General features: G+C 56.4%; 1 protein-coding gene across 2 annotated transcripts in view; it reads left to right on the forward strand.

Annotated features, from left to right (window-relative positions):
* SMOC2 (SPARC related modular calcium binding 2) overlaps nucleotides 1–23,075 on the forward strand; it is a 106,718-nt gene that overhangs the window by 75,818 nt on the left and 7,825 nt on the right. For both annotated transcript variants that reach the window (XM_075554259.1, XM_075554261.1), the window contains exons 8-9: nucleotides 3,460–3,646; nucleotides 6,302–6,384. In XM_075554259.1, coding sequence (XP_075410374.1) covers nucleotides 3,460–3,646; nucleotides 6,302–6,384 — 270 coding nt within the window. The remainder of the gene's footprint in view (nucleotides 1–3,459; nucleotides 3,647–6,301; nucleotides 6,385–23,075) is intronic.

The following is a 23,075-nucleotide window of genomic DNA, read 5'->3' on the forward strand; positions in this document are numbered from 1 at the left end:
TGGGTACAGGGCCCCTGAGTGAGGCTGACATCACCATGGATACAGACAGGGCCCCTGAGCGAGGCTGATGTTGGGAAGGGGTTAATCTGCCATTCAGACAATTACTACTTTACCCAAAGTGAGCCCTGCTCTAAGGGCACAGAGAGGGTTCTCCAGACATGCCCGGGGCCTCCGGCAAGGCGGCTGTCACCGAGTTCCATGACCCGTCGCTGGACTCAGTACGTACAGAGCTGATGGAAGCCACCCCCTCCTGGGTTCAAGGTTCAAGGGAACATTTCTTGGCAGGGGTTGGGGGATTCCCTGACTCCATGGCCCCTCAGAAGCCTGTATTCCAGGAGAAGCTACCTCGGATCGTCTCTGAATATTTCGTTTTTGTCTGGACATGGGGTCTCATGCATAGAGCTGCCATGTACGGGCTGGGACAAGTCACGTTGTGATGTGTCACTTGGCCTGTTGTTTGTCGATGGCTAACGGGTCAATTCAGTGTCAGGGGCTCCAGGTGGGCTCCCTGCAGGGCAAGCAGCTAAGAGATCTACGACTGACCAAAGGGTCGGCAGTTCGAGCCCTCCCAGAGGTCCCTGGGGAGACAGCCCCCAGCAGGCACAGCCTTGGGAGCTCTGTGGGGCCACTCTCCTCTGTAGACACCAGGTTCCCTGGGTTTTCGTTTTAATCATGCGCAGAGTGACCTTCTTCCTCTTACGCTTCCCTGGGACCCACCCACCTGGCGTCTTGGTTTTCTCGTCATGGACCACAGGGGTGCGTGCCAAGTGGCATCTCTCGGGGCTGGAGCTGGTGTTTTTCAGACTGTGAAAGAGGGTTAGCTGTTTTCCCCCGGGCTGCCTGGGGCTTGTTTGTCCCTTTTGAAGTAGCTGTTCCATCTAAGCCTATTTTAAAAGGGGGAACTTGTCTTTTGTTACTGATTTGATAGGGGTGTGTGTGTATATTGTACTGGCAGTTTGTTCCTGGAATGAAGAAGGCTGAGTAGATTCAGATGAAAGAAAGCAGTTAGTTCTTAAGTCAGCCCGGGAGAGCTCATCCTGATGCTGCATCATTCCCATCTAAAGAGGAGGGTTCACAGCGCAGCACAAAGTGCAGAAGGACCACACAACGGGGGGGGGGGGGGACACGACGACAATGGTCCAACCAAGGTGAGGTGTTTTCTGTTGGAGACAGCTCATTCCATGGCATAGGGCTACTCGGGTTTTCTATTTCTAATTCTGTTTTTAACATGGTTTTTCAAGTAACTTTTTTTCCGTTTCATGTTCATTCTTGGATATTTGGGCCCAACGTTGTTCATAGTTTATAGCATCCCCATGTTTTCCATAAGGTAACTCGCAATCATCCATCTTTTGTCCCTGGTTTTGGTAACTAATCTCTCTCTCATCGTTGCAGCTCGAGCCTCATCAACTTTTCGAGTGATTCGCCTGTTGAAGGAAACACATTTGGTTTCCTTGATCTCCTTCCTGTTTGTCCGTTTTCTGGTTCATCGCATCCAACTTTCACCCTCACTGAGTCCTTGTCGACTCACTGAAGGGGCTGCTGGTGGGCAGCAGGTTAAGCTTGGAGACAAGCTGCTCTCTGGAAGAACGATGGGGTGGTCTGCTCCCCTAAAGAGTCACACCCTGGACGCCCCCGGGGGCAGTTCTCCCTTGTCCTCCAGGCTCTGTATGAGGACAGTCATGGGCAGTGGCTCTGGTGGACTTGTTTACTAATTTCCTCAGGTGGTAGCTTAGATGGCTGCTTTTAAACCTTCCTTCTTGCCTACTGAAAGAAAAAATAACGCTGGCATCCTGGTTCTTTAGCTGTGCCTAGCAAAGATTGTTCTGCAGCAGAGGACGAAGCAATCCGGCGCGGTCAGTAGGTAGCAAACTAAACACACAGCACTGCAAATATCACGGGCAAGAGCTGCCGGGGCCACACACGGGCCCTCCCTCAGCCCTGCGGTCATTTCCGAACAGCTCCACAGGGTCTTCTCTCTTTCTTGAAGAGCAATTTAGTTTGTTTTAAGTAGGGACTTATGGAAAGCATGGTGCTCTAAGAGGGGCCTGTAAGTGGAGGAAAGGGGCTTGAGATCCCTTTCCAAATGACAATATTAACAGCCAACCAGATAGACAGCAAACACCGTCCGCACAGGTTTGGGGTGAGGGCTTGGGGCCAGGAGAGGAGCCCATCACTCCAAGTCCAGCACAGGGAAAGTGGCCCGGGGGGCGTGGGGGAGGCGGGGGATGAGAGCCCGAGCCTGGTGCTGCCGGGGGCAGGCGTGCTCCCTCCAGTGCAGGCTGGATGGGGAAAGTAATGGACACGGATCGGGTCCAGTGGGCTTGGACAAGTCTTTTTAGGACTCTGTACTTGTTAGAAGGGAGCCCTGGTGGTGTCGTGGGCTCTTTGTGGGGCTGCCAGCAGCTCAAACCCACCAGCTGCTCAGAGAAAGACGGCTTTCTACTCCCATGAAGAGTTACAGTCCCGGAGGCCTCCAGGGGCAGTTCCACCCTGCCCTCTAAGGGTCACTGTGAGTGAGAATTAACTGAAAGGCAGTACGTTTCAGTATCTGCTCAAAGGTAAACGGCAAAACTATAAACTTTAATACAAACTACGAAGGAGGTGAGCTAGCCAAAGAAGCTCTTGCACGCGCAATTTGAAGTTCATGAAATATGGCCAGGTGCACAGATCCAATTTCAGAAAGGCCGCCTGCGTTACTGTTCCTATAAACGTGTGCCAGGAGTCGCCAGGCTGGAGTCAAGCCAGCCGTACCCAATGGGGTCTCCATGGAAGCGATCACTGCTCTAGGGCCAAAAGAGCCAGGCAGCCCCTGTGGCTGTCAGAGGACATGAGCCGACTCTCAGACACCTTGGAAGACACTGGCGTCTCCCGCGAGGTGAAGTGAACTCAGGCCCTTTGACAGCTTCCAACCACACAGGTACTCCCTGTTCCAGACTAGTGGTCTGCCTGAGCCGGACTGAAATCTGCTGAACGGAAGCCGGACTTGCAGGAGCCCCGCCCCCTTCTTGTTTGTATTAAACAATTTAAAAATGTTCAAAAATTTTAAGAAGACTTCAGGGGATATTTTTGCTTTAAAGTTGAAAGATTCTCTCATGACAATAGTTTCAAGGGTTCTTCCTCCCTCCATGGTCCCAGAAAGTCTAGATTCCCTGAGAATCAGAAAGTCTGTTCTGTAGGATTATTCTGTGAGATCTTGGACCTAATATTTGGTGCTGGTAGCTGGGCACCGTCTAGTTCTTCTGGTCTCCTGGCACAGGGGGCAGTGGCTCATAGGAGCAGTCAGCCGCACCTCCTGTTTCCCCTGTGATTCCTGACTTGCCACCATCCTCAGCTGTTCCAGGAAGCAAAGGCTGACTGTCCTGCCCCAGGTGGCCTCTGCCGTGCATCTGCCCCCTCTCTAGCATGCACCGCCCTCCTCCAGTGTGCTAGCCACCCACTCTCTGTCCCTGGCCCCCACAGTGTCCTCCTGTGACCAAGAGCACCAGTCTGCCCTGGAAGAGGCCAAGCAGCCAAAGAATGACAACGTGGTGATCCCAGAGTGTGCACACGGCGGCCTCTACAAGCCCGTACAGTGCCACCCATCCACGGGCTACTGCTGGTGTGTGCTGGTGGACACGGGCCGCCCCATCCCTGGCACCTCCACCAGGTAAGCACCACCACGGGGGGCCCAGGCAGAGCCAGGCGGGAGCTGGGGGCTCTCCTTAGCGCAATGGGCACCAGCTGTGGGGCCCTATCCTGGAGAGGCCAGCATCTGGGCTCGGGTCTCAGGAAGTGGGGTGGGAAACTGCGGGAGACAGCTGTCTCTGCTGAGTGAGCACAGAGACCGGCCGCTGGGCACACTGTCCTTGGGCTGCCCGCACAGGCCTGGTGGTCAGACACACTGGGTTCCCCATGCTGAGGTCAGCCCTGAGCCCTTGGAAGGGACCCCTAGGGAAGGACCAGAGGAAACCATCTCCCTGAGGGATTCTTGAGGGCGAAGCCCCAAAATGAGCCCTGAAAAGAAATAGCAGGGACCCAAGATCCCTGCCCGGAGCTGGTCCCAACTCCCTGAGACCCAACGGGACAGAGAGAGTCGCTCCCTGAGACGGTACACCTGCAGGGCAGCAACCAGCCTCCCCTCCCTCCCGTGGAGGGGCTGGTGTGTTTGAAGCACCGGCCTTGCCGGAACCGGGGGGGGGGGGGGGGGGGGCGGGGATTGTGCTCCTTAGGCCGCGTGGAGGGAACAGGAATGTGTACAAGGATTTGGTGACACAACAACCCACCCGAGTGCAGGAAGCACCCCTCCAGGTCTCCCTGGGGGGCAGTGTTGGCAACATTTTAAACTCGGACGTATTCCAACTCGTCTTCTTAGAATCCAGCTTCCCTGGTGATTTCCTCGGCAGACAGACTGAATCAGTCTGGTGAGAGGATGCGACGCTGACACGGACACCCACCTGTCCTGACTTTAAACCACGCAGTGCCCCTTGTTCTGTTCACACAACTGCCTCTTGGTCCACGTAGAGGTTCCACAGGAGCACGATGACGTGTTCTAAGTTCCCCATTCTTCTCAAGGCTATCCAGTTTGTTTTGATTAAACACATAAATTAATACATTGGCATGAGCAATTAAACACAAGGAAACCCCTTTCTGGTATTCTCTGCTTTGAGCCAAGCTCCATCTGACACCAGCAATGATCGCCTTGTTCCACGTCCTCTTGAGTCTCTGGCAGCTCCCTGTCCATGTGCTGCTTCAATCATCGTTGAACAATCTTCAGCAAAATGTTACAGGGACATCTATAAAGCGAGCCTCCTGTTGGGCCACCTTTCCCTGCAATAGGCACAGATATGGATCTCTTCCCATCAGTTGGCCAAGTAGCTGTCGTCCAGCGTTCCTGGCACTGACGGGTGACTGCTTCTGGTGCGTGGTCAGTCAGTGTTCCATGGATTCCTGGAGGCCTGCTTCTAACTCGTGCTTCGGGTGCAGTCACGCTCCTCCCTTCGGCACCACTGTTCTTGCTCACATGCTGCCTCCTTCAGCGCTGAGTGAGCTGCAGCCTCCTTCCTTTCCGTGCGGTGACTCCGGGCAGTCTTCGCCTCTTCTTTGGCTGCTTTCTGCGTCATTCAACACTTTCCCCTAAGAGATTAAGGATTGCAACTCAAGGCTTGCATTTGTTCTTGCGTTCCTTTTGATTTTAGATATGCTGATCATGTTCCCCCCCCCTTTTTTTTTTCTAATTCTAGGTCTTTTTAAAATTTGTTTTAACATGTGGCTTTGTCTTCTCGAGCTGCCCTTTGACCTTTCCGGTTCAGCTCTTTGGCATCATCATTTTTTCCAGTTGTTGTGGGTACTCTGTGAGTAAGAGCAAGATTCCGGCTCTTCCAACACCCACGTTGATCTTTTCTTTCTGTCCTGTCTTTCTGTTGACCTTTCGCTGTCTTCGTGAACGAGGTCCTTACTGTCCTCACAGCTCATCAGGGCTGTGGACAGTAGTGTTTCACGCATCAGATCTGTTCCTGAGATGTGCCTGGAATCGGGCAGAGTGCGCTCAAGGTCATGGTTTGGCTCCTGTGGACCCGTTCCACTTCCTTCAGCTTCAACCTGCACTTGCAGGCCAGCCGTTGATGGGCTGCCCCAGAGTCGGGCCTCTGGTCTGGCTTTTAGCTGCTGATTTTGACCATCTCCCCACTTCCTCTTCCCCATGTCCTTCCCTCAGAGACGCCCCCCCCCACGTCCTGTTCCTTCTGAGCAGACCCCACTGTGCTCAGAGGTCCCCTTCCCTGGTGCTTCTTCCTGCCCTTGCACCTGACACACTGCTTAACGTCAAATCTCTTCCTTGGGCTGATCCTGACAAGGGTCCTGGGCCATCCACGCAGCAGGCGGTATTCCGAGCCAGCCCACCTCCAAAAGGAATGCAGTCGTCCTGGGAGCTCAGGAGCCCGTGGACAGGCCGGGAGCTGTGAGCAGTCCCTCCTGCCCTCCACTGCCCTCTGCCTCCCAGCAAGTGGACACAAGAACACAGTGACTTCAGGGACCCTCGTCTGCCCATCTCCCTTCCCAGACCAGGGTTGGGGGTCACAGGGCTTTGAAGCGCTGCCCTGCGTGGATGCCCTAGTCTACAATGCACATGATGAAATGCAGAGCAGCACTGCCCCTGCGCATTCCTGGGACAGTCACCCTGTCCAAGGGAGCGCCTGGCTCCCAACGGCCGGCCCTGTGGTTAGCAGGCTGCGCTCAGCCCAGTGGGTCACCAGGGCTTCTGATGGTGTGCTGGGGGCTACAGGCGCCCTCGCACCACCTCTACCCAGGTGTTGTCCCCTTGTAGGTACGAACAGCCGAAATGTGACAGCACGGCCAGGGCCCACCCGGCCAAAGCCAGGGACCTGTACAAGGGCCGCCAGCTCCAAGGTGAGTGGGGCTGAGAGAGGGTGTGGTTGGGGGGGGGAGGGGGGTGCATGTGCTTGGTGCCCTTCAAGACTTTGTGGATTTAGGATGGGACATGGCTGCCTGGTGCTATCCCAGTGGGGTCTGACTGGAGAAACCTCTGGCCCCGACTCTCCTCCCAGATGTACCTGAGCCAAATCCCTGTTCCCAGGACAGGGGCCTTAGCTGAGTGAACTACCCAGGTGGGACGAGCCCCCAGACTGGTTCCCCACACACCAAAGAAAGAACACGGCCTCACAGTACATGGAGCTGCAGTGTCTCAGAGCAATTCTCTAAAACCAAGCTCTGCTGCCGAATTGGTGCCGACGCTTGGACCCTCTCGTTATGGGAGCAGGCAGCTTCATCTTTCTCCTGCGGAGTACCTGGTGGTTTTGAACTGCCAAACTTGAGGCTAGACCACCACACATAGTCCACCCCTAATGGCTTCCTTTCTGTTTTACCTGAAAGAAACCATGGGAATGTCATGACTCCAACACCCCCTGCCAGGGAGCCCGCTGTTGAAGACAGTGGCGCTCAGACTGGAGTCAAACACGAGTCTGGTGGTGGTACGGTGGGTTAAGCATTGGCCACTTGCCACACAGTAGGTGGTTGATGCCCACCTGCTGCTCCTCTTGGGGAGAAGGATGGGACTGTGTGGATGCCCCCTGACAACTTACAGCCCAGACACTCTGGGAGCAGAGCCGCTGAGAGGCGGGACAGATTGGCTGCCAGTGGGCATATCAAGAGAGTTTCATGGCAAGGGACCGTTTGGAATTCAACGAAGAACTTCCGCCCCCGTAAAGAGTGACAGTCCTGGAAGCCCACAGGGGCAGTCCGACCCTGTCCCCGAGCATCACTGTGAGTTGGCATGGTCTCCAGGGCAGTGAGGGTTTGGGTTTGAGTTTTCACGAGCACACATGTACGCTGCCAAGAACATATAGACTGTTCTGTTGGATGTCGTTCTTCTCAAAAGCCAGTGTCTGCTTGGGGCACAGTGCTGTGTCGCCGTGCAGTCTCGAGCCTCCTAGGGCCCCCACACCCTCAGCTCAGTAAGGTATGGAACTGGGCCCTGTATCACCTGTGAACAGGTCCCCACAGACTCACACCTGTAGGGGTCCGATGCCTCTCCGAGGACCCAGTGGCAAAGGAGGTGTAGGCAGAGCCCTGGGCTACATGGCGAGTTCCCATCCACAGAGGACGGCTGGGCTTGCGGTGGCTGTGGGCCACTCACCATCTCTCTGCTCACTTCCTGAAATGCCGAAAGTCAGAGGCCCACAGCCCAAGGCCCCAGCGCCCAGGAGACAAAACCTCTCCCCAGTGGCTTCAGCTTGAGAGCGCGTTTGATCTCCATCTGATGTGACACTGGGCCCCGTCCTTTGTGGGGCTCCTTAACCACGTGTCACCCCACTGATAAAGGGTTATATGTGACATCCTGCATCATTAGCAAAGGAGAGGGGCCCAGATGTCACCACCTAGGCAAAACTGGTCACCCATCGGCACATGCACCCTACAAGGGACGCCCAGGTGGCAGTGGTCCAGGGTGGCAGAACACACCATCCTGCCCCAGGGTGGTCCCATCTCGTCAGGAGGACAGCGCCATGTCCAGCAGAGTAGTGTGGACAGTGTTGCAGGAACCCCACACGGTTCAGAGCCCGCCACCTGGGAGCAGCGCCCGGCAGTGGTCTCAGTGGGCCTCGGCTAGACAGCGGCTCTTGTTTCAGCACCCGGACGCCTCTGCAGGCCGTGGATGAAGCAGCCCCTTGGGCGGCGCAGACACACACGCATAGCCATTTTGTCACGGGATCTAACTCTGACCTTTGACTGAGGACCCCTTTGAAGCCCCAGGAGCAATGCGACCAATTTCATCCTCAAAGTCACTCTGCTTTCACTCCACAGCATCGTTGAGATGCTCCGCCTTTTGCTTGAAAAGATTCGAGCATATCCTCCTACGGAGGCGCCGACATTCCACACTGTCTCCTACTGTTCTTTGAGAGACGCTCTGTTTCAGACGGTCTCCTGTTGTTCTTTGAGAGACACTGTGTTTCAGACGGTCTCCTGTTGTTCTGTTAGTGACACTGTGTTTCAGACGGCCTCCTGTTGTTCTGTTAGTGACACTGTGTTTCAGACGGCCTCCTGTTGTTCTTTGAGAGACACTGTGTTTCAGACTCTCTCCTGTTGTTCTTTGAGAGACACTGTGTTTCAGACGGTCTCCTGTTGTCTGTTAGTGACGCTCTGTTTCAGACGGCCTCCTGTTGTTCTGTTAGTGACACTGTGTTTCAGACGGCCTCCTGTTGTTCTGTTAGTGACACTGTGTTTCAGACGGCCTCCTGTGTTCGAGGAGGAAGTGGGGGTGGGGTCGAGAGGAGGAAGAGAAAGGAGGAGAAACGCAGGGCGTGGCTGCCAATCTCCAGGTGCACGTCTCTTGAGTTCTTGTGCTGACTAGTGGCCCTGGCATCCCCGGAGGCACCCTCTAGAGTGGCTCTCCTGCCCTCTCTGGGGGATCTCTGTCCTGTAGAGCCAAGTATCCCCATTGATGGGCTTTATTCCTGGTTGCTGGGCAAAGAGAAAGCCCCCCACAGTCAAGCGGACTCAGGGGCCGTGCCGGGACAGAGGTGAGGAGAGCACAGGGGTAATGGGTCCAGGAGGCTGACCAGCTCTGATGATGGGCAGTGTCCTTCTACCAGAGCCAGGGTGGTTTCCCCGGTTACGGCAAATAGGGCACATTCACGTCCTACTGGCGTCCCTCACCATGGGAGAACCCTGCCCCGGCTTGTTCAGTATAAGATGGAAATTCCCCCAGCTTGCAGGGCAACTGGCTACTGGGCTCTAGAAACATTCCCATCAGGGAAGGTCGGCAGCAGGGTCAGTGGAGGGGCGACTGTCAGCGCTCTAAGGTGGCCCCAGGTGCCATGAGGGAGGGAGGGGGCGGTTGGCCTGTCCCTTTGGGGGTGCAGTGTCCTCTCCTGCACCTGACTCTGGAAACCTGACTCTGGCCCAGGACCGTCTTGTGTAGACCCAGAAGAGCCATGTGCTGTGAGTGCTTCTCTGCATAGCCGTTTCACCCTGCCGCCCACATGGAGATGATTCCCCTTATTAGGAGAAACAGCCAGGTCTTAAAATAACTCCAGGACAGAGGCTGTTCCCTGCTGGCAAGAGAAACATTCCAAAGCCATTCAACTGCTCGTTGGGCCAGCGGACACCTTCAGTGCTGGCAGGTGGTTGGTCCAGCCTTCATTTCCGGGTGTGTGTCCGCAGGATCACACCATCCTTGTTTGGGGATGGCAGTTGGCAGGTTTCCGGGCTGACTGTCATTGGGGCGGCGAGCCCAGGCTCTAACAGCAGCTGCACCTGTGGAGTACGTGGCAGACCGGCCTCCAGAGACACTCAGATTCTGGGGACCCCGTGGGTGTCCACATGCAACCTTTCCCAGGGACTGCCATGCATGGCCAGCAGCCTTCCAGGAAAATGCTTAACCGCGATTGCCAACCGGGGCCCTGCCTGGCACAGTGCAGCCCGCACAGTGACCAGTCATGGGCAGAGGACAGCGAGAGCATCCCTTAATGGACACCTTTCCCACTGCCCAGGGGAGGGTTGGACAGAACTCTAGTGTGAGCCAAAACATATCCTGGTGGCACAGAGGGGTAAGCCTCAGACTGCTACCGCCATGCTGCTGTTCAGAGCCAGCAGCCCCTCCTTGGGAGAACAACCCAGGAAGGTTTACAGTCTGGGAAACCCACAGGGGCAGTTCAGCCCTGTCCTGTAGGGTCACTGTGAGTCAGAAAGAGCCCGCCAGCCAGGGCACAGTGTGGTTGAGGATGATGTTGTCGTTTGTTGTCTGTCTGGTTGGTTTCTGCTCACACCAGTGTCCACTCTGGACTTTTAGGCCTGACCCCTGCGGGCCAGCTCCCAGCTCGCTCTCTCTCTCTCTCTCTCTCTCTCTCTCTCTCTCTCTCTCTCTCTCTCTCTCTCTCTCTCTCTCCCATCCTCTGGCTGAAGGGGTGAGGTTGGGGGAGGGAGGGTGCTTGCCACACCAATCATTTTCATAGCAGTCAGTGCTTAACCAGGGGCTGCTGGGGCCCTTGGGGGAGGAGGCCCATACCTATTCCCGGAGAGCAGCACAAAGGCTGTGGGTCCTTCATACCTGTGTTTCTGGTCCCATGTGAGGGGTGCCTATAGATTGTCCTGTGCCTGGACAGGGTCAGTGCTTGCTGTCCAGGAAAGGCCTGGCTCCTGCAGGGGGAGATGGGGCAGGGCAGACAGCCAAACCTGGCTGCATTGCCACGTTGCCTGAGGTACTTGGGGAAGCAGCCAGCTAGCTGGCCTAGTCCACAAGTCCTTAGAAAGCCCAGTTCTCCAGAGCCCACAGGGAGAGGATCAGGTCTTTTACTGAAAGGGGAACCAAGACACATTACTTTTTTGGCTTAAGTTTCATGACATCTAACTCTGCTGAGATGAGCGTGCTGAGCTGCGGTCCCTGTGCTGAGCTGGGGTCCCTGTGCTGAACTGAGGTCCCTGTGCTGAGCTGCGGTCCCTGTGCTGAGCTGCGGTCCCTGTGCTGAGCTGGGGTCCCTGTGCTGAGCTGGGGTCCCTGTGCTGAACTGAGGTCCCTGTGCTGAGCTGCGGTCCCTGTGCTGAGCTGCGGTCCCTGTGCTGAGCTGGGGTCCCTGTGCTGAGCTGGGGTCCCTGTGCTGAACTGAGGTCCCTGTGCTGAGCTGCGGTCCCTGTGCTGAGCTGCGGTCCCTGTGCTGAGCTGGGGTCCCTGTGCTGAACTGGGGTCCCTGTGCTGAGACAGTGGCCAGGACTGTCTTCTGAGCTGCCTGTGGGCAGACTTGAACTCCACCTCTCGACTGCCCCCACCAGGGACCCCCACGCTACAGGGCAGGCCCTCTGAGGCTTGCAGTAACCAGCAGTGTCCCCTCTGGAGGAGGGATTGCAGGCACTGGAGGGGACATCCTAAAGGTGCCTGTGATGTCTGCAGTCACACTGCAGCCTGGTGCGCATATCTCATTCATTAAGATGTTCTGAGGCTGCGCAGAGACAGGGATTCGGTCTTCCCTGAGGGGGCTTCCCAAAGAGTAATTGGACCCTACAGCGCCGGCGCCCCAGGAGCACCTCTGGGCTGGGGCAAGCATAGCAGACAGAGAGGAGGTAGTCCAAACCTTTGGAGCACTTTCAAAGGCAACACGAAATGTCAGCTTCCATGACTCTCATCCTCAGAGCAGGTGGGAGTGCACAGGTGTGAGCCCCCCACCTCTTAGCCAAGCGAGGAGGCTGTGAGGTCACACTTGACAAAGAGATCCCCGCTGACATTCCTTCGTCCCTGTCCCCACACACCCCCCAGCCCCCCCCCCACAAGCCCGCACATTAAATAGGAAGTTACATGTGTGGATGAACAAGATTGCCAACCTTGTAGAGGGAAAGTACATGTTTTAGATGGAATGGGCCTTCAGCCCGTTTTATTGGGGAGTGGATGCGAAGATGGAAATGTAATTACCGGGGTCTTCCACACTTCCCACATAAGGGCCCCCTGGTCAGGATGCCATCCGTGCAGGAGCTGGAGCAGGCGGAGGTGGATGGTTAGGAATCCCTGGTGTCCAGGAGGCAGGCCTGCCAGAATGTGCCAGAAAATGCCTGGGTGTTCTGGAATGCTAGCCTGTCCCCGGTGACCTTGGGAATGCCCACCAGGGTCTGGAAATGCCTTGGCTGACATGGTTGACTGATCTCCTCCAAAGCCTTTACTGAGACCCCCATGGAAGGGGCCAGAGGACCCTCCCTGTACAATGGGCAGGAGTCTCCTGGGTTTCGCTCCCCAAATATGTCCTTGGGGGCTCTTCCGCCCCTGTTCTGAGGAGGATATGGAGAACGGGAGAAGGAAGAGGCCCGGGGGTGCGTGGAGAAGACTGAGAATGAGAATCAGCTCAGAGCAAACACACGGAAATGCCCTCAATGTGCAGTGGGCACTCGACTGGCAGGGACAGGATGGCCATCTTTGATAGCAGAATGAGAGCGGTGAGCTTTCCAGAAAGGGCCCACTTTTCTGGCTGAATACAGAGAGGAACCTCTTCCACCTGCAGACACCCCACCCCAGGACAAGAGAAGCCGGTCCCCAGGGGCTCGTGAGGAGCAGCAGGAGATGAAAGGCCACCCCTGTCCTCTCAAGAAGTGGGCTCCGCCCTTCCTGTCACACACCTGATCCACAGGGCAAGTCTTGAGAGCAGACCCCTCACCCCTGCAGTCAGCCCTGGCGCTCCCTCTAGACCTTCAGCTTCCAACCCACCCCCACCAGATACCACAGGACAGGGTAGAATGGCTCCCCCGGCAGGTGGGTTTCCGAGATGGTCACTCATCTTTCCCTCGTGGATCAGCTGCTGGTTTCAAACTGTTGACCGTGTGGTTAGCAGCCCATTGTGTATCCAAGACCCCACCAGGTTCCTGTACCACCTGTGGGTCAGGTCTCCTCATCATTCAGGAACCTGCCCCTCAGCCTAATGCCATCTTGACTCCAGGACAGTGAGGGAGACTGAAAACTCGCGGAGGCTGAGCAGTGTCTGCTCCCTATGAGGAAGCAGGAGAGACCCGTGCCTGCTGGTGGGTGGTGCTCCTGGTTTTTTAGGCCCACACCGCCCCTTGTGACAAGATGGGACACTTGGTCCTGCGCCCCCATCTCATCTGTGCTATAGTACAGCCTGTAGTGCAGCCCCAACGCCACCTGTCTTTCTCTCACCTTCTAGTCCACCAAGCGCAGTGCTTCTCCAGGGACTGGGCCTGATGACATGTCCAAAGTCATGGACAGGACAGAGCCAGGGATGGGGCGAACTGGCCAGAAGGCCAGAGAAGTCGGGGACTCATGGAGGCCCCAGGGAGCTGATTGACTGGGCCTGTCAGCCGAGGAGAAGAGTGGACTTGTTTTTGTTGTTTCTTGTCAAACCAGGTGCGTTAGTCTGGGTGGACGAGAGAAACCCATTGATAGACACTCGTAGGTGTGTCAAAGAGTAATTTTATACTGAGAAAACGCCCCACCCCAATCCACATCAAGCCCATATGTCCGATATTAACCCGTATGTCCGATACTAGTATGTAAATTCCTCTTCAGACTCACGCAACATATGCAATAACACTGAGTGCAGGAAGATCACAGGCCAGTGGGTGGAGAGTCTTGTGGATCCAGTGGTGGTGGAAGCATCTCAGCGCTGGTGTGCGTCTCCACGTGGCTTCTGGCTCCAGGGCTCTGGCTCCATCAGCGTGGCTCCATGTGGCTTGTTGACAGGAATGTTTCTCAGGGAGAAGAGGGTGTATCTAACCTCCAGGGAGGAAGACAGGAGTTTCCAGAATCCTCTGGAGAAGGCCCTGCCCACACAGAGGCCTCATAGGCTGTGACCTGGTTGACAAGCTAGACTCCACCCCTTCGCAAGTTAACAGATTATGTAACTGCCACACCAGACTTCTGAAATTTTAAAAAGAGAGAGAAAGAAAATCCCTTAAGAACAGCAGTGAGCAGTATCAGTTTGCTCTGTGTCTAAAAGCCCTGTCCAGTGTGGCCTGGTCTACTTTGAATAAAATAAAACTTTGGTTTTATTCCACAAAACCGTGATGGGATAAAGTTTAGATCCAAATGAATCCTGAGAGGTGCGTCTGGCAGGAGAATTCCTGGTACAAGCCATCTTTCGGGGACAGTTTAAGTAGCCTAAGAGACAGATGACCCCCTCCTCGCTGTCAGCTGCTAGCTGTGTTGTTAAGCAGTCATGATTCCATTATAAATAATGCTGCTTCTTTAGTACGGCAATTTGTCTGGATGATTAACCACTTTAAGAACCATCTAATCATGGTATCCACTTGAGTGTTTAAAAATGAAAATGCTTTTAACTGGCCCACAACTCACTTTTATGATGGCCGGCTTTCATCTAATTAATCTGGATTTATTAGGACTGGGCTAGAACCAAATCAGAAAGCGCCTATAAGAGTAATTCAATTTGTTTGTTTTCATAAAGGATAAAATCAGGATGCCAGGCGTCACGGCTCTAGGAGGGCCCATAAAGTGCCTCTGAGCCGTCCAACGCACTCAGCCTCTCCCTCGGAGACCTGTCTGGTGTGGGAGGCCGTGGGGCCCGTGGTGAGAACAACTTCTCTGAAGTGGTCAGAGCAGAGACCCTGACCCAAGTCAGGTCATGTTCAGTCGTGTCTTACGCAGGCAAACAGTGGGCAAGGACTGGGGGAGATGGAAGAAATAATGGACGCCTTTGGATTGTGTCTCTGGCAGAGAACATGGAATAACCTAGGAGTGGCGTTGGCACAAACTAGTCTGTCCTCTTGGTGGAAGGACAGCCAGAATGCTTCTGCGCAGTGAGGATGGTGATAGGCGACCTCACACACCTCGGACGCGTTCTCAGGAGAGATCCGTCCCTGGAGGTCAATGTCATGCTCAGTCCAGAAGAAAGTGATCGAGAATGAGAGAGGGCCTGAATGAGATGGAGCAGTGCCGTGGCTGCAGACATGGGCTGAAGCCCAACAAAGCCGTGTGGGTGGTGCAGGGCCAGGCGGTTTCCCTGCCATTGTACACAGGGTCAATTGAAGCGGACGGACAGCACCTGACAAAAACCGTTCAGGACTCCAGTGTCCCCCACCCCCCTTCGGCCATTGCATTGTGATCACAGACCATGGCTCCTGTGTTCCCAAGAGGACCTCAGCCCTGAAGTCCTCATCCTGTCTGGACACTCCGCTCAGGGTCAGCCACTGTCCCCTGTGTACAGCCTCTATCCTCTCCAGTCCATGGAGTCCGGGGACACCGCGAGCCTTTCTCTCTGGCTTTTCTTGTGGGCCCTGGATTCTGGTCTGAACCCCACTGACTGCCTGTGACCTAGGAGGATGTCCCGTAGGCCGTTCTAGCTCAGCAGTTTGAAACCAGCAGCCGTTCCACGGAGGAGAGGCGCTTCCCACTCCCGTGAGGAGTTACCGCCTTCCCCGGGGGTGGCGTGGGCTCGGTGGCAGTGAGCGGCGTGCGGTTCTAGCAGTCTTCCCCTGAAGAGCTGTGGGTGGACTTCAGATGGGCAGATTCTTGGTTAGTGCCAGCGGGCTGCCCCTCTAGGCTCCAGGGATGACGTGGCCGTGCCTCACCGCTGCAGCCAGCCCGCTCGGGGTCTCTGCTGTGCTCCTGGCAGTGCAGGGCTGTGATGCCGGCAGTTGTCCGCACAGGCCTGTCTCAGCCCCCAGAGCTGCTGCACCGGAACCCCATGTTCCAGACCCGTGGTCTGCCTGAGCCGCCTTGAAATTAGTGCTTCACAGGAGCCAGGCATGCAGGGGCCCTGTCTCCTTGCGGTCTTTATTGAACAATAAGAATATTCGAAGTTTAGGGAGACTGCAGGAACTACTTTTGCTTTAAAGTTGAGCTACTCTCACAAGACAACCGTTTCAAGGGTTCATCCTGCCTCCATGGCTCCAGAAAGTCTCGCGTCCCTGAGAACCTGGAAGTCTGTCCCGCAAGGTTCCTCTCTTTCCACAGGATTCTTCTAAGAGACCTTGACTCACAATGCTGACAGCCCGGCACCGGCTGTCACTCTGGTGCCAACTTTCCTTTCACTAGGAGGCTGGAAGCAATGGTACCCGTGTCTCCACTCCCCACACAGCCACCTACCCCTTCTGCTGTCTGTGGGCCACCCTGGATGGGCCCTGACGTGGTGGCAACCCATGTGAGCCTCTTGATACATGGAGCAAAGACTGAGGCTGCCAACGATGTTGCCTTGCTTGGATCTGCAACCGGTGATTGAGGAAGCACCAGCTACAAGATCCAACGGCACATCGCATTGGGTGAATCTTCCTCACGAGACCTCTTTAAAGTGCTGAAAGGCAGGGATGTGACTTTGAGCACTAAGGTACGCCCAACCCAAGCCACAGTGTTTTTGGTCGCCTCGTGTCCATACGAAAGTGAGACACTGAATGAGGAAGACCAAAGAAGAATGGATGCATTGGAGAATGGCGCTGGTGGAGAACACGGAATGCCCAGTGGACTGCCCACAGACGTACAGCCAGAATACTCTTTAGCAGCAAGGATGGTGACACTAAATCTCCAAGACTTTGGACCTGCTGTCAGGAGAGACCGGTAGAAGGACATGGTGCCTGGGCAAGTGGAGGGGCAGTGAAAAAGAGGGAGGGGAGCCCCGAACAAGGTGGATGGACACGGTGGCTACACCAACAGGTTCAAGCATAAGAACAATTGTGAGGATGGCATGGGGCCACTTGGAGTCCTTCAAACCAGAGCCATCAGCTCCGGTAGCCTCCCTTCGCCATTGGATGGTCTCCTCTGTCCCCAAGCCCCTGTCTCCTCTGCTTAGCGGCCAGTTCATCTGCAGAACAGAGCCAACCAGGAAGCAGGACTCTTCTCCCCCAGGAGACCCGCAGCCCAAGAGCACTTGCATTTTCCATCATCCTGGCTCACTTCTGGCTCCAATTAACTGGCCACCAACAGAAGCCCCGGGGTATCGCTTACGTGCTCCGCTGTGCAGAGCGGTCTGCCCCACCCCGTGAAGATGCCAGGTCAGGGTTCTCTGGCCTCCTCCACCCTGTTGTTGTTGGCTCACTGCCCCAGCCCTCACAAGGACTTCCACTCGTCTTCTTCATGGTCCACCCCCCCCCCTATCCCGTCTGCCACAAGCTGCCCTGACTCTGGGGATCCTCCCAGCTTTGGCAGGCGGGTGGCTGATGTCATCGTGTCCCTGCAGAGCTTCCGGAAAACGGGAGAGCTGCAGACAGAAGGCTGCGTGAGGCTCGTCGTCAAATAACTCCCTCACTGCAGGAGGCCACCAGCCCAGTCACGGGCAACGTTTGCCAAGAGCTCTGCCCACACCAGTGGCGGTGGAGTGGCAGCTGGCTGCTGGAACCCCCGTGGGCACCAGCGAGGCTAGAGACACTGCCCAGGGATGGCCACAGCTGTCTCAGCAGACACACGTCAGCTGACTCTCCCATCCAAGGAAGAGGAGGCCAATCTGACCCACCTACAAATGACCGGACACCGCTCGTGGGAGGACCTCTGTGGGCACAGCCCTTCTAGGTCCCCGGGGACCGAGCAGCCCTGCATTTCCTCTCAGAGATGCTGGGGTCACACCACCCACCCCCCAGTGCCCACATTCATCTCAAGTTCTGACTAAAGTCATGAGAGGCCCCAGACCCGGGCTTCTCCTCCCCTTCTGAGAGCGTGAGCGAACACGACGTTGTTTTCTACTCCGGACACTTCGCTTGGTGCATAAATTCTCCAGCCAGGAAGGACCACATGCACAGGCTCACCTTTGGAGAACAAGCTGTATCCACTTAACCGTGTGAACCGAGAGACATGTCTGTGCACGCTCTTTGCTCCCTGGATCAGACAGCCTCACCTTCACATGTGCTTACACGCGCCCCCTTCTGCTCTCTTGGGGGACCAACCCGCACACCTGTGTTCGCCTCAAGAGGAGCTAAGGAGGACGCTCTCTGTCACATGGTCTGGCCGCAGTAACCATTTCGGAGGAAGGTTTATTAACAACCTGCGAAGTTCCGCTGACATGGCTCACTTGCTGAACGTGAGCAGGACGTGACGCACTTGCAGATGAAGATCCAGGATTGTAGCCGTCAGCGTGGATGACAGCTCGATGTCAAGAAGACCAGTAGGTCACATCACTGTAGGTCGCCGTGCGATGGAACTGCCTGGCCATCACCTAACAACAAGAGGAAGCCTGAGAACCCTGCTGCTTGCCGTCCACCCAGCGTGTGCAGAGCAGGGCTGCCCCATGGGGCCCACAAGGCCTACTGCAGGCTTGGGACCACCCACCTCTGGCTTGGACTCTGGAGCACACAGTGATGAGAGAGAGGTACTGAGCTTGGATCCTTGGCCACAGGACACCCCTGCAGCAGCCAGTGCCATCAGAGTACACCTGCCCTCATCCGCCTCCCAGGCATGAGTGGGGCTGGGAGTCAGGAAACGCGGCTCTGACCCTGGACCACAGGCCCAGGATGCAGACAGGAGCCTGACAGCCATGCCTGACTGAGAAAGACCAAACTCTGAACACATTGCCAGGAGGCTCTGGGGACATGTGGGGTCTTCTGTGTCAGAGAAGCTGACCGCGGAGCTGGTCAAGGGCCGAAGGGGCTCTGTGGGGGAGAAGCGTACCGCAGGTTGGGTCTGAAATGTGTTTTGGAATGGGTGAGGCAGCGGGGCCAGGATCCTGTCACCCCATCACAGGGAGGGAGCCCAGGTAGCGTAGTGGGTGGCGCCTTGGACTGAGTTAGAAACCACCAGCCTCCCCGAGGGAGAAAGGCCAGGCTCTCTGCACCCATCAGCAGTGGCACTTGTGGAACCCACGTTGGTTTGCTGAGTCGGCCGGCATCAACTCGGTGGCAGAGCGCGGGGTGAGGGTGTGAAGTCGCAGTGGGAGTGGCAGAATGGCATGTTCACCCACAGTCTGTCCTGCGACACTGGAAGCCGTGCTGTCAGAGAAGGAGTGCCGCTCCTCCCCACAGCACTTGTGGTTAAGGGACACTGGTGGTGCTGAGGGTCAGGTGCTGGGTGGCCGGCGGCCAGTTCAGTGCTCCAAACCCACCAGCCTGCTGAGTGAGAGAGGGGCCATTCTCTCCCGGATCTGCATCAGCACCCTGTAGAGGGTGCTGTGGGTTGGCGTTGACTCGGTGGCAGTGGGTTTGGGTTTGGGTTTTCATCTCTTTGGTAGGCGTCCTGGGGACTTGGTCTGTGGCAAAAAGGCATGGGAAGGGTCACTGGTTTATCTCAGACTCAGCTCAGATCTGGGGTCTTTTGTCTTGGCCGGAAATGCTGTCACCTGGCTACACCGGACTTGGAGCCTTTCAAAGCACCAGTTCATTAGGTCCCACCCCAGAGTAACTTCCTTCACGATCCCAGATTACCTTCCTCTGCCACAATCCCAGATTAACTTCCTCCATGATCCCAGATTAATTTCCTCTGATCCCAGATACCCTCCTCAACAAGGTCCCATCCGAAATCTAACCTCCTCTCCAAGGTCTCACAGCTGTCACCCAGCAAACATGCAGCCCACCCTCCAAGGGGACACTGAGCTCCTCCCCATGGGCATGGGTGGGCTGAGGGGCTCCAGGGGACACAGCTTCTGTGGGGGGAGCCTGGTGGAGCTGCAAGTGAGGAGCCCATGGTGACCTTCCCGAGCTAGGGGGCCTTTGATTTGGACACATCAGTGCACTCTGACCCCAGCCCGGGACACCTCTCCCTGGAGGGGCCGCGTGGGTGCCTTGGAGCCGCCGTTCTATGCCAGGGAGGCGTCATGACTAAGCCAGATATAAATAGAGCGAGTCAGCACTGGACTCTGTGACTCTTGCTCTCTGCTGCTCAGAGCCTGCTTTGTCAGGCCACGTGGACTTCACAAACAGCATTCTGTAAGGGCCTTCGCTTGAGAAAAATGAGCACCGTGGGGTCAGACACTAAGCAAATATGTTTTGCTTAATCTCTCCAGGGTCGGGAGTATTAAAATAGCTGTCCTTTACTGTTAGCCTTGGCTCCACACGCTTTTTGTGTGTTGGCAGAGATGGAAGCTGAGAAGGGGCAGGGCTCCTCCATGGCCCAGTGAGGGGCAGAGTCTGGCACAATGCTGTAAGCATGGACCCACAGGCCATGGGGATGCAGTGAACAGCACAAGGGCGGGGGGGAGGGGGGGGGGATGCAGCTTGTGATAGCCCAGTTGGGGCATTCCTGCTACTAGAGTGGGCAAGAGCTGCTAGCTGGTTAGTGTCTGGCCCTGCCCGCCACCCTCCGCCTCTTGGAATGAGTGGGAGGGGGACTTCGGGCTGCAGGGGGAGGCGGGGAAGTGTGTAGGGTCTGGACAGACGTCCTGGGTCTCCTGGTGGGGGCAGCTCTGAAGAATACGGAGTGCCATTTCCCCCGGCATCGTTCTGTCTATCGGTGGGCCGAGGGCTGAGGCCACCTGAGGACGAGGCAGGGAGAAGGCCCTCCTGTATGCTGTGTCCACCAGCGGACCCTTGAGCAGAGCTGGCTTCCCTTCCAACTCCAGACAGAACCTGGCCCACTGCAAAAGAACAGTACCAGAGAGGCCCCCGGCTAGGTCTGCTACCCCAGAGGCCTTGGTGGGGGGGGGGGGTGACTTGCAGGACAGATCGTCCTCTGTTCCCCTCCGCCACCACTGCCTCTCATCCATCAAACTGTCAGCGGCGTCCACTGGCTTTGGCGGGAGGGAGCAGCCCGAGATAGAAGGCAAGCGAGAACGCAGGGACTGAAAAGGGCTGCTCCAGGCAATTCAGTGCAGCCAGGCCTCTGCTCCGGTGAGAGCTGCCCCGTGTGAGCACCCCGCTCTGGCACGTGCACCCCACGGTCCGGTGCCAGCCCTCATCAGAGAAAATGGGGAGCAGGATATAGCTGGTTGTTTGGGCAGTGCTGAGATGAGCCCCTCCTGGGAAGGGTCGGCTGAGTTGGGGATTGTCCTACCAAGGCAGGAAGTCCGGTGACTCCCCAGGATCGAGTCCCATCCCAGTGTGCAACGGTGACCAGAGGATCTATCTGGCACATTGGCCAGTGAAGGTGTCCTTGAGGAAGGCATGGTTCCTTCCCTTCTGTCCTTCCATTCAGGTCCCAAATGTCCACAACACGCCATACACAGGTGCTGAGGGTCCCTGTTCCCTCGAATCTGTGAGTGACCCCTGTTAAAAGTGAGTGGGGAGCTGCCCCCAGGCTCTGTCCGCGGGGACCCTCCCGTGTGTGGAATCGTATGGAAACACTGTCATCAATGGCTCTGGTTGTCTTTGTTCTTCCTCCCTCCCCCCTCCTGCCTCCCTCTCAGGTGGGGTGCTTGGCCACTAGCCAATGGGCCAGTCTGAGGGCCACAGAGATGCCGGTGTGCTCTCGGGGTGGGGGTGGGGGCGGGGGCGGGGGTGGTGGTGGTGGATCACAGTCTGGGGAACATGAGGGCCCTTCTACACTGCCCTCTGGGGCCTCTTGGAGTCTGCCCACCCCTGAGGACACATTTTCAGAAACGATCTCCAAAACGGACGCCGTGCTATAAGAGCCACCCATGGGCAGCGAGACAGTAGCTGCAGTGGCAGGAAGGAAGCTGGAGGTCACCTGGTCAGATTTTGGCACGTTGCTTTACCGCAAACACCCTTTCCTGACACCTGAAGCATGAGAACACACAGCTAAAGGGAGTGGCAACAAGCCCTGGGAGCCAAATACAGCCTTGGGTCTGCCCTCCCCCACACTCAAGGGCAGCTCCCCCAGGGAGCAGCTGGTGGTCTCCAACTGCTGGCCTTGCGGCGAGCTGCCCGATGCGGAACCACTGCGCCACCAGTGGTAACCGACATTCCTCCGGAGTCCCATGAGTCCATCCGGATGGGCCTGTGAAATCGGAGGGTTCTAGAGCCTGCAGCCAGCTGGCCTTGTGGTTCCCCGTTAGCTGCTAGCTGCAAGGTCAGCAGTTGGAAACCACCCTCCGCCACAGGGGGGGTGGGGGGTGAAGAGACGGGCTTTCTACTCCCAGGAAGGTCACCATCTCAGAAACCCATAGGGGCAGTGCGACCCTGTCCTGTAGGGTCGCTGTGGGTCTGAATCGAGGGCAGTGAGCTTAGAACCTTCGACCTCAGCCTGGTGGCAGCCACCTCTCTGGCCCTCTACATGAGTTTCCACCCCCAGCAGTCTCATGGAGATTGGCTGAGCCAGGGCCCCAAGACCAGAATCATTGGTCACTGAACTCCATGTGTGACCCTGAGATGTCCCCCACACACAGATTCTGGGTTCTTTGGGTACAGCACCTCTGTCGTCTGGCACCCGAGTCAGGTTTCTCCTGATATGTCCTCAAAATGAAGGTACCTGAGTTTGCAAAGAAAAGGGGACATTTTAAAAATTCTGGATGGATCGACCCTCTCCCGTCAACATGGGACTGCCAGGTGACTGGGCCACCGAGGAAAAGACTAGAGGGAGAGGGGGAGGGAGGGCTCCAGCAGGACTGCCCTGGGAGGCTCAGCACAGCGCACTAGGTGATCTAGTCCCTTCCACTGTCTCTGAGCGCCCGAGGTCCTCAAAGCTTGTCCAGCCCGTAGTCCTGCATTTCAGGAAGGTTCTAGGTGTTTCTTCATTGGGGGGAGGGGGGAATAGGTGTTGCTTTGACAGGTCGGGGACCTGATGAGATCAGCAGGTGGCATGGCGTGTGTTCTCTGAGTCCCTGAGTAGTCCAGCAGGATACACTGGGTCCTTTCTTGAAGCTGTCCAGTACCGAGGGTCACTGGACCACTGAGCATAGTCGTGGTTTGTCCCCTCCATCCCCGGGGACCTCGGGGCTAACAGGGTGGTTGGAGCTTTAGGAGACAGGTGATTGTCCAAGCAGGTAACAGGTGGTGAGGCTGTCATGATGACAGGCTTGCCTTCCAGCCTAAGACAGATGAGGAAGAAAGGCCTGGTGACCTCTTTCCCTGTGATCCCCACAGCAGCCCACGGGCTGTCCTCTGAGAATGGTGTCCGGTGGTCACCCGCACCTTGGGGGATGACTCCGTGTCTGTGATGACTTTTAAAAGCCAACCTGAGACCAGGGTGGGGGGAAGGCTGAAGCAGGCCAGTGCAGGTGAGTGCAGGGCCCCTCGCCCAGGGATCAGGAGAGGGTGATGGTGGCACAGTCTCCCGATGGGACGCTGGTTGAATGTGGAGGTTTTCACACATTCAAGTCAGCACA

Source organism: Tenrec ecaudatus, chromosome 7, assembly GCF_050624435.1.
Source record: "Tenrec ecaudatus isolate mTenEca1 chromosome 7, mTenEca1.hap1, whole genome shotgun sequence".
NCBI classification, from domain to species: Eukaryota; Metazoa; Chordata; class Mammalia; order Afrosoricida; family Tenrecidae; genus Tenrec; species Tenrec ecaudatus.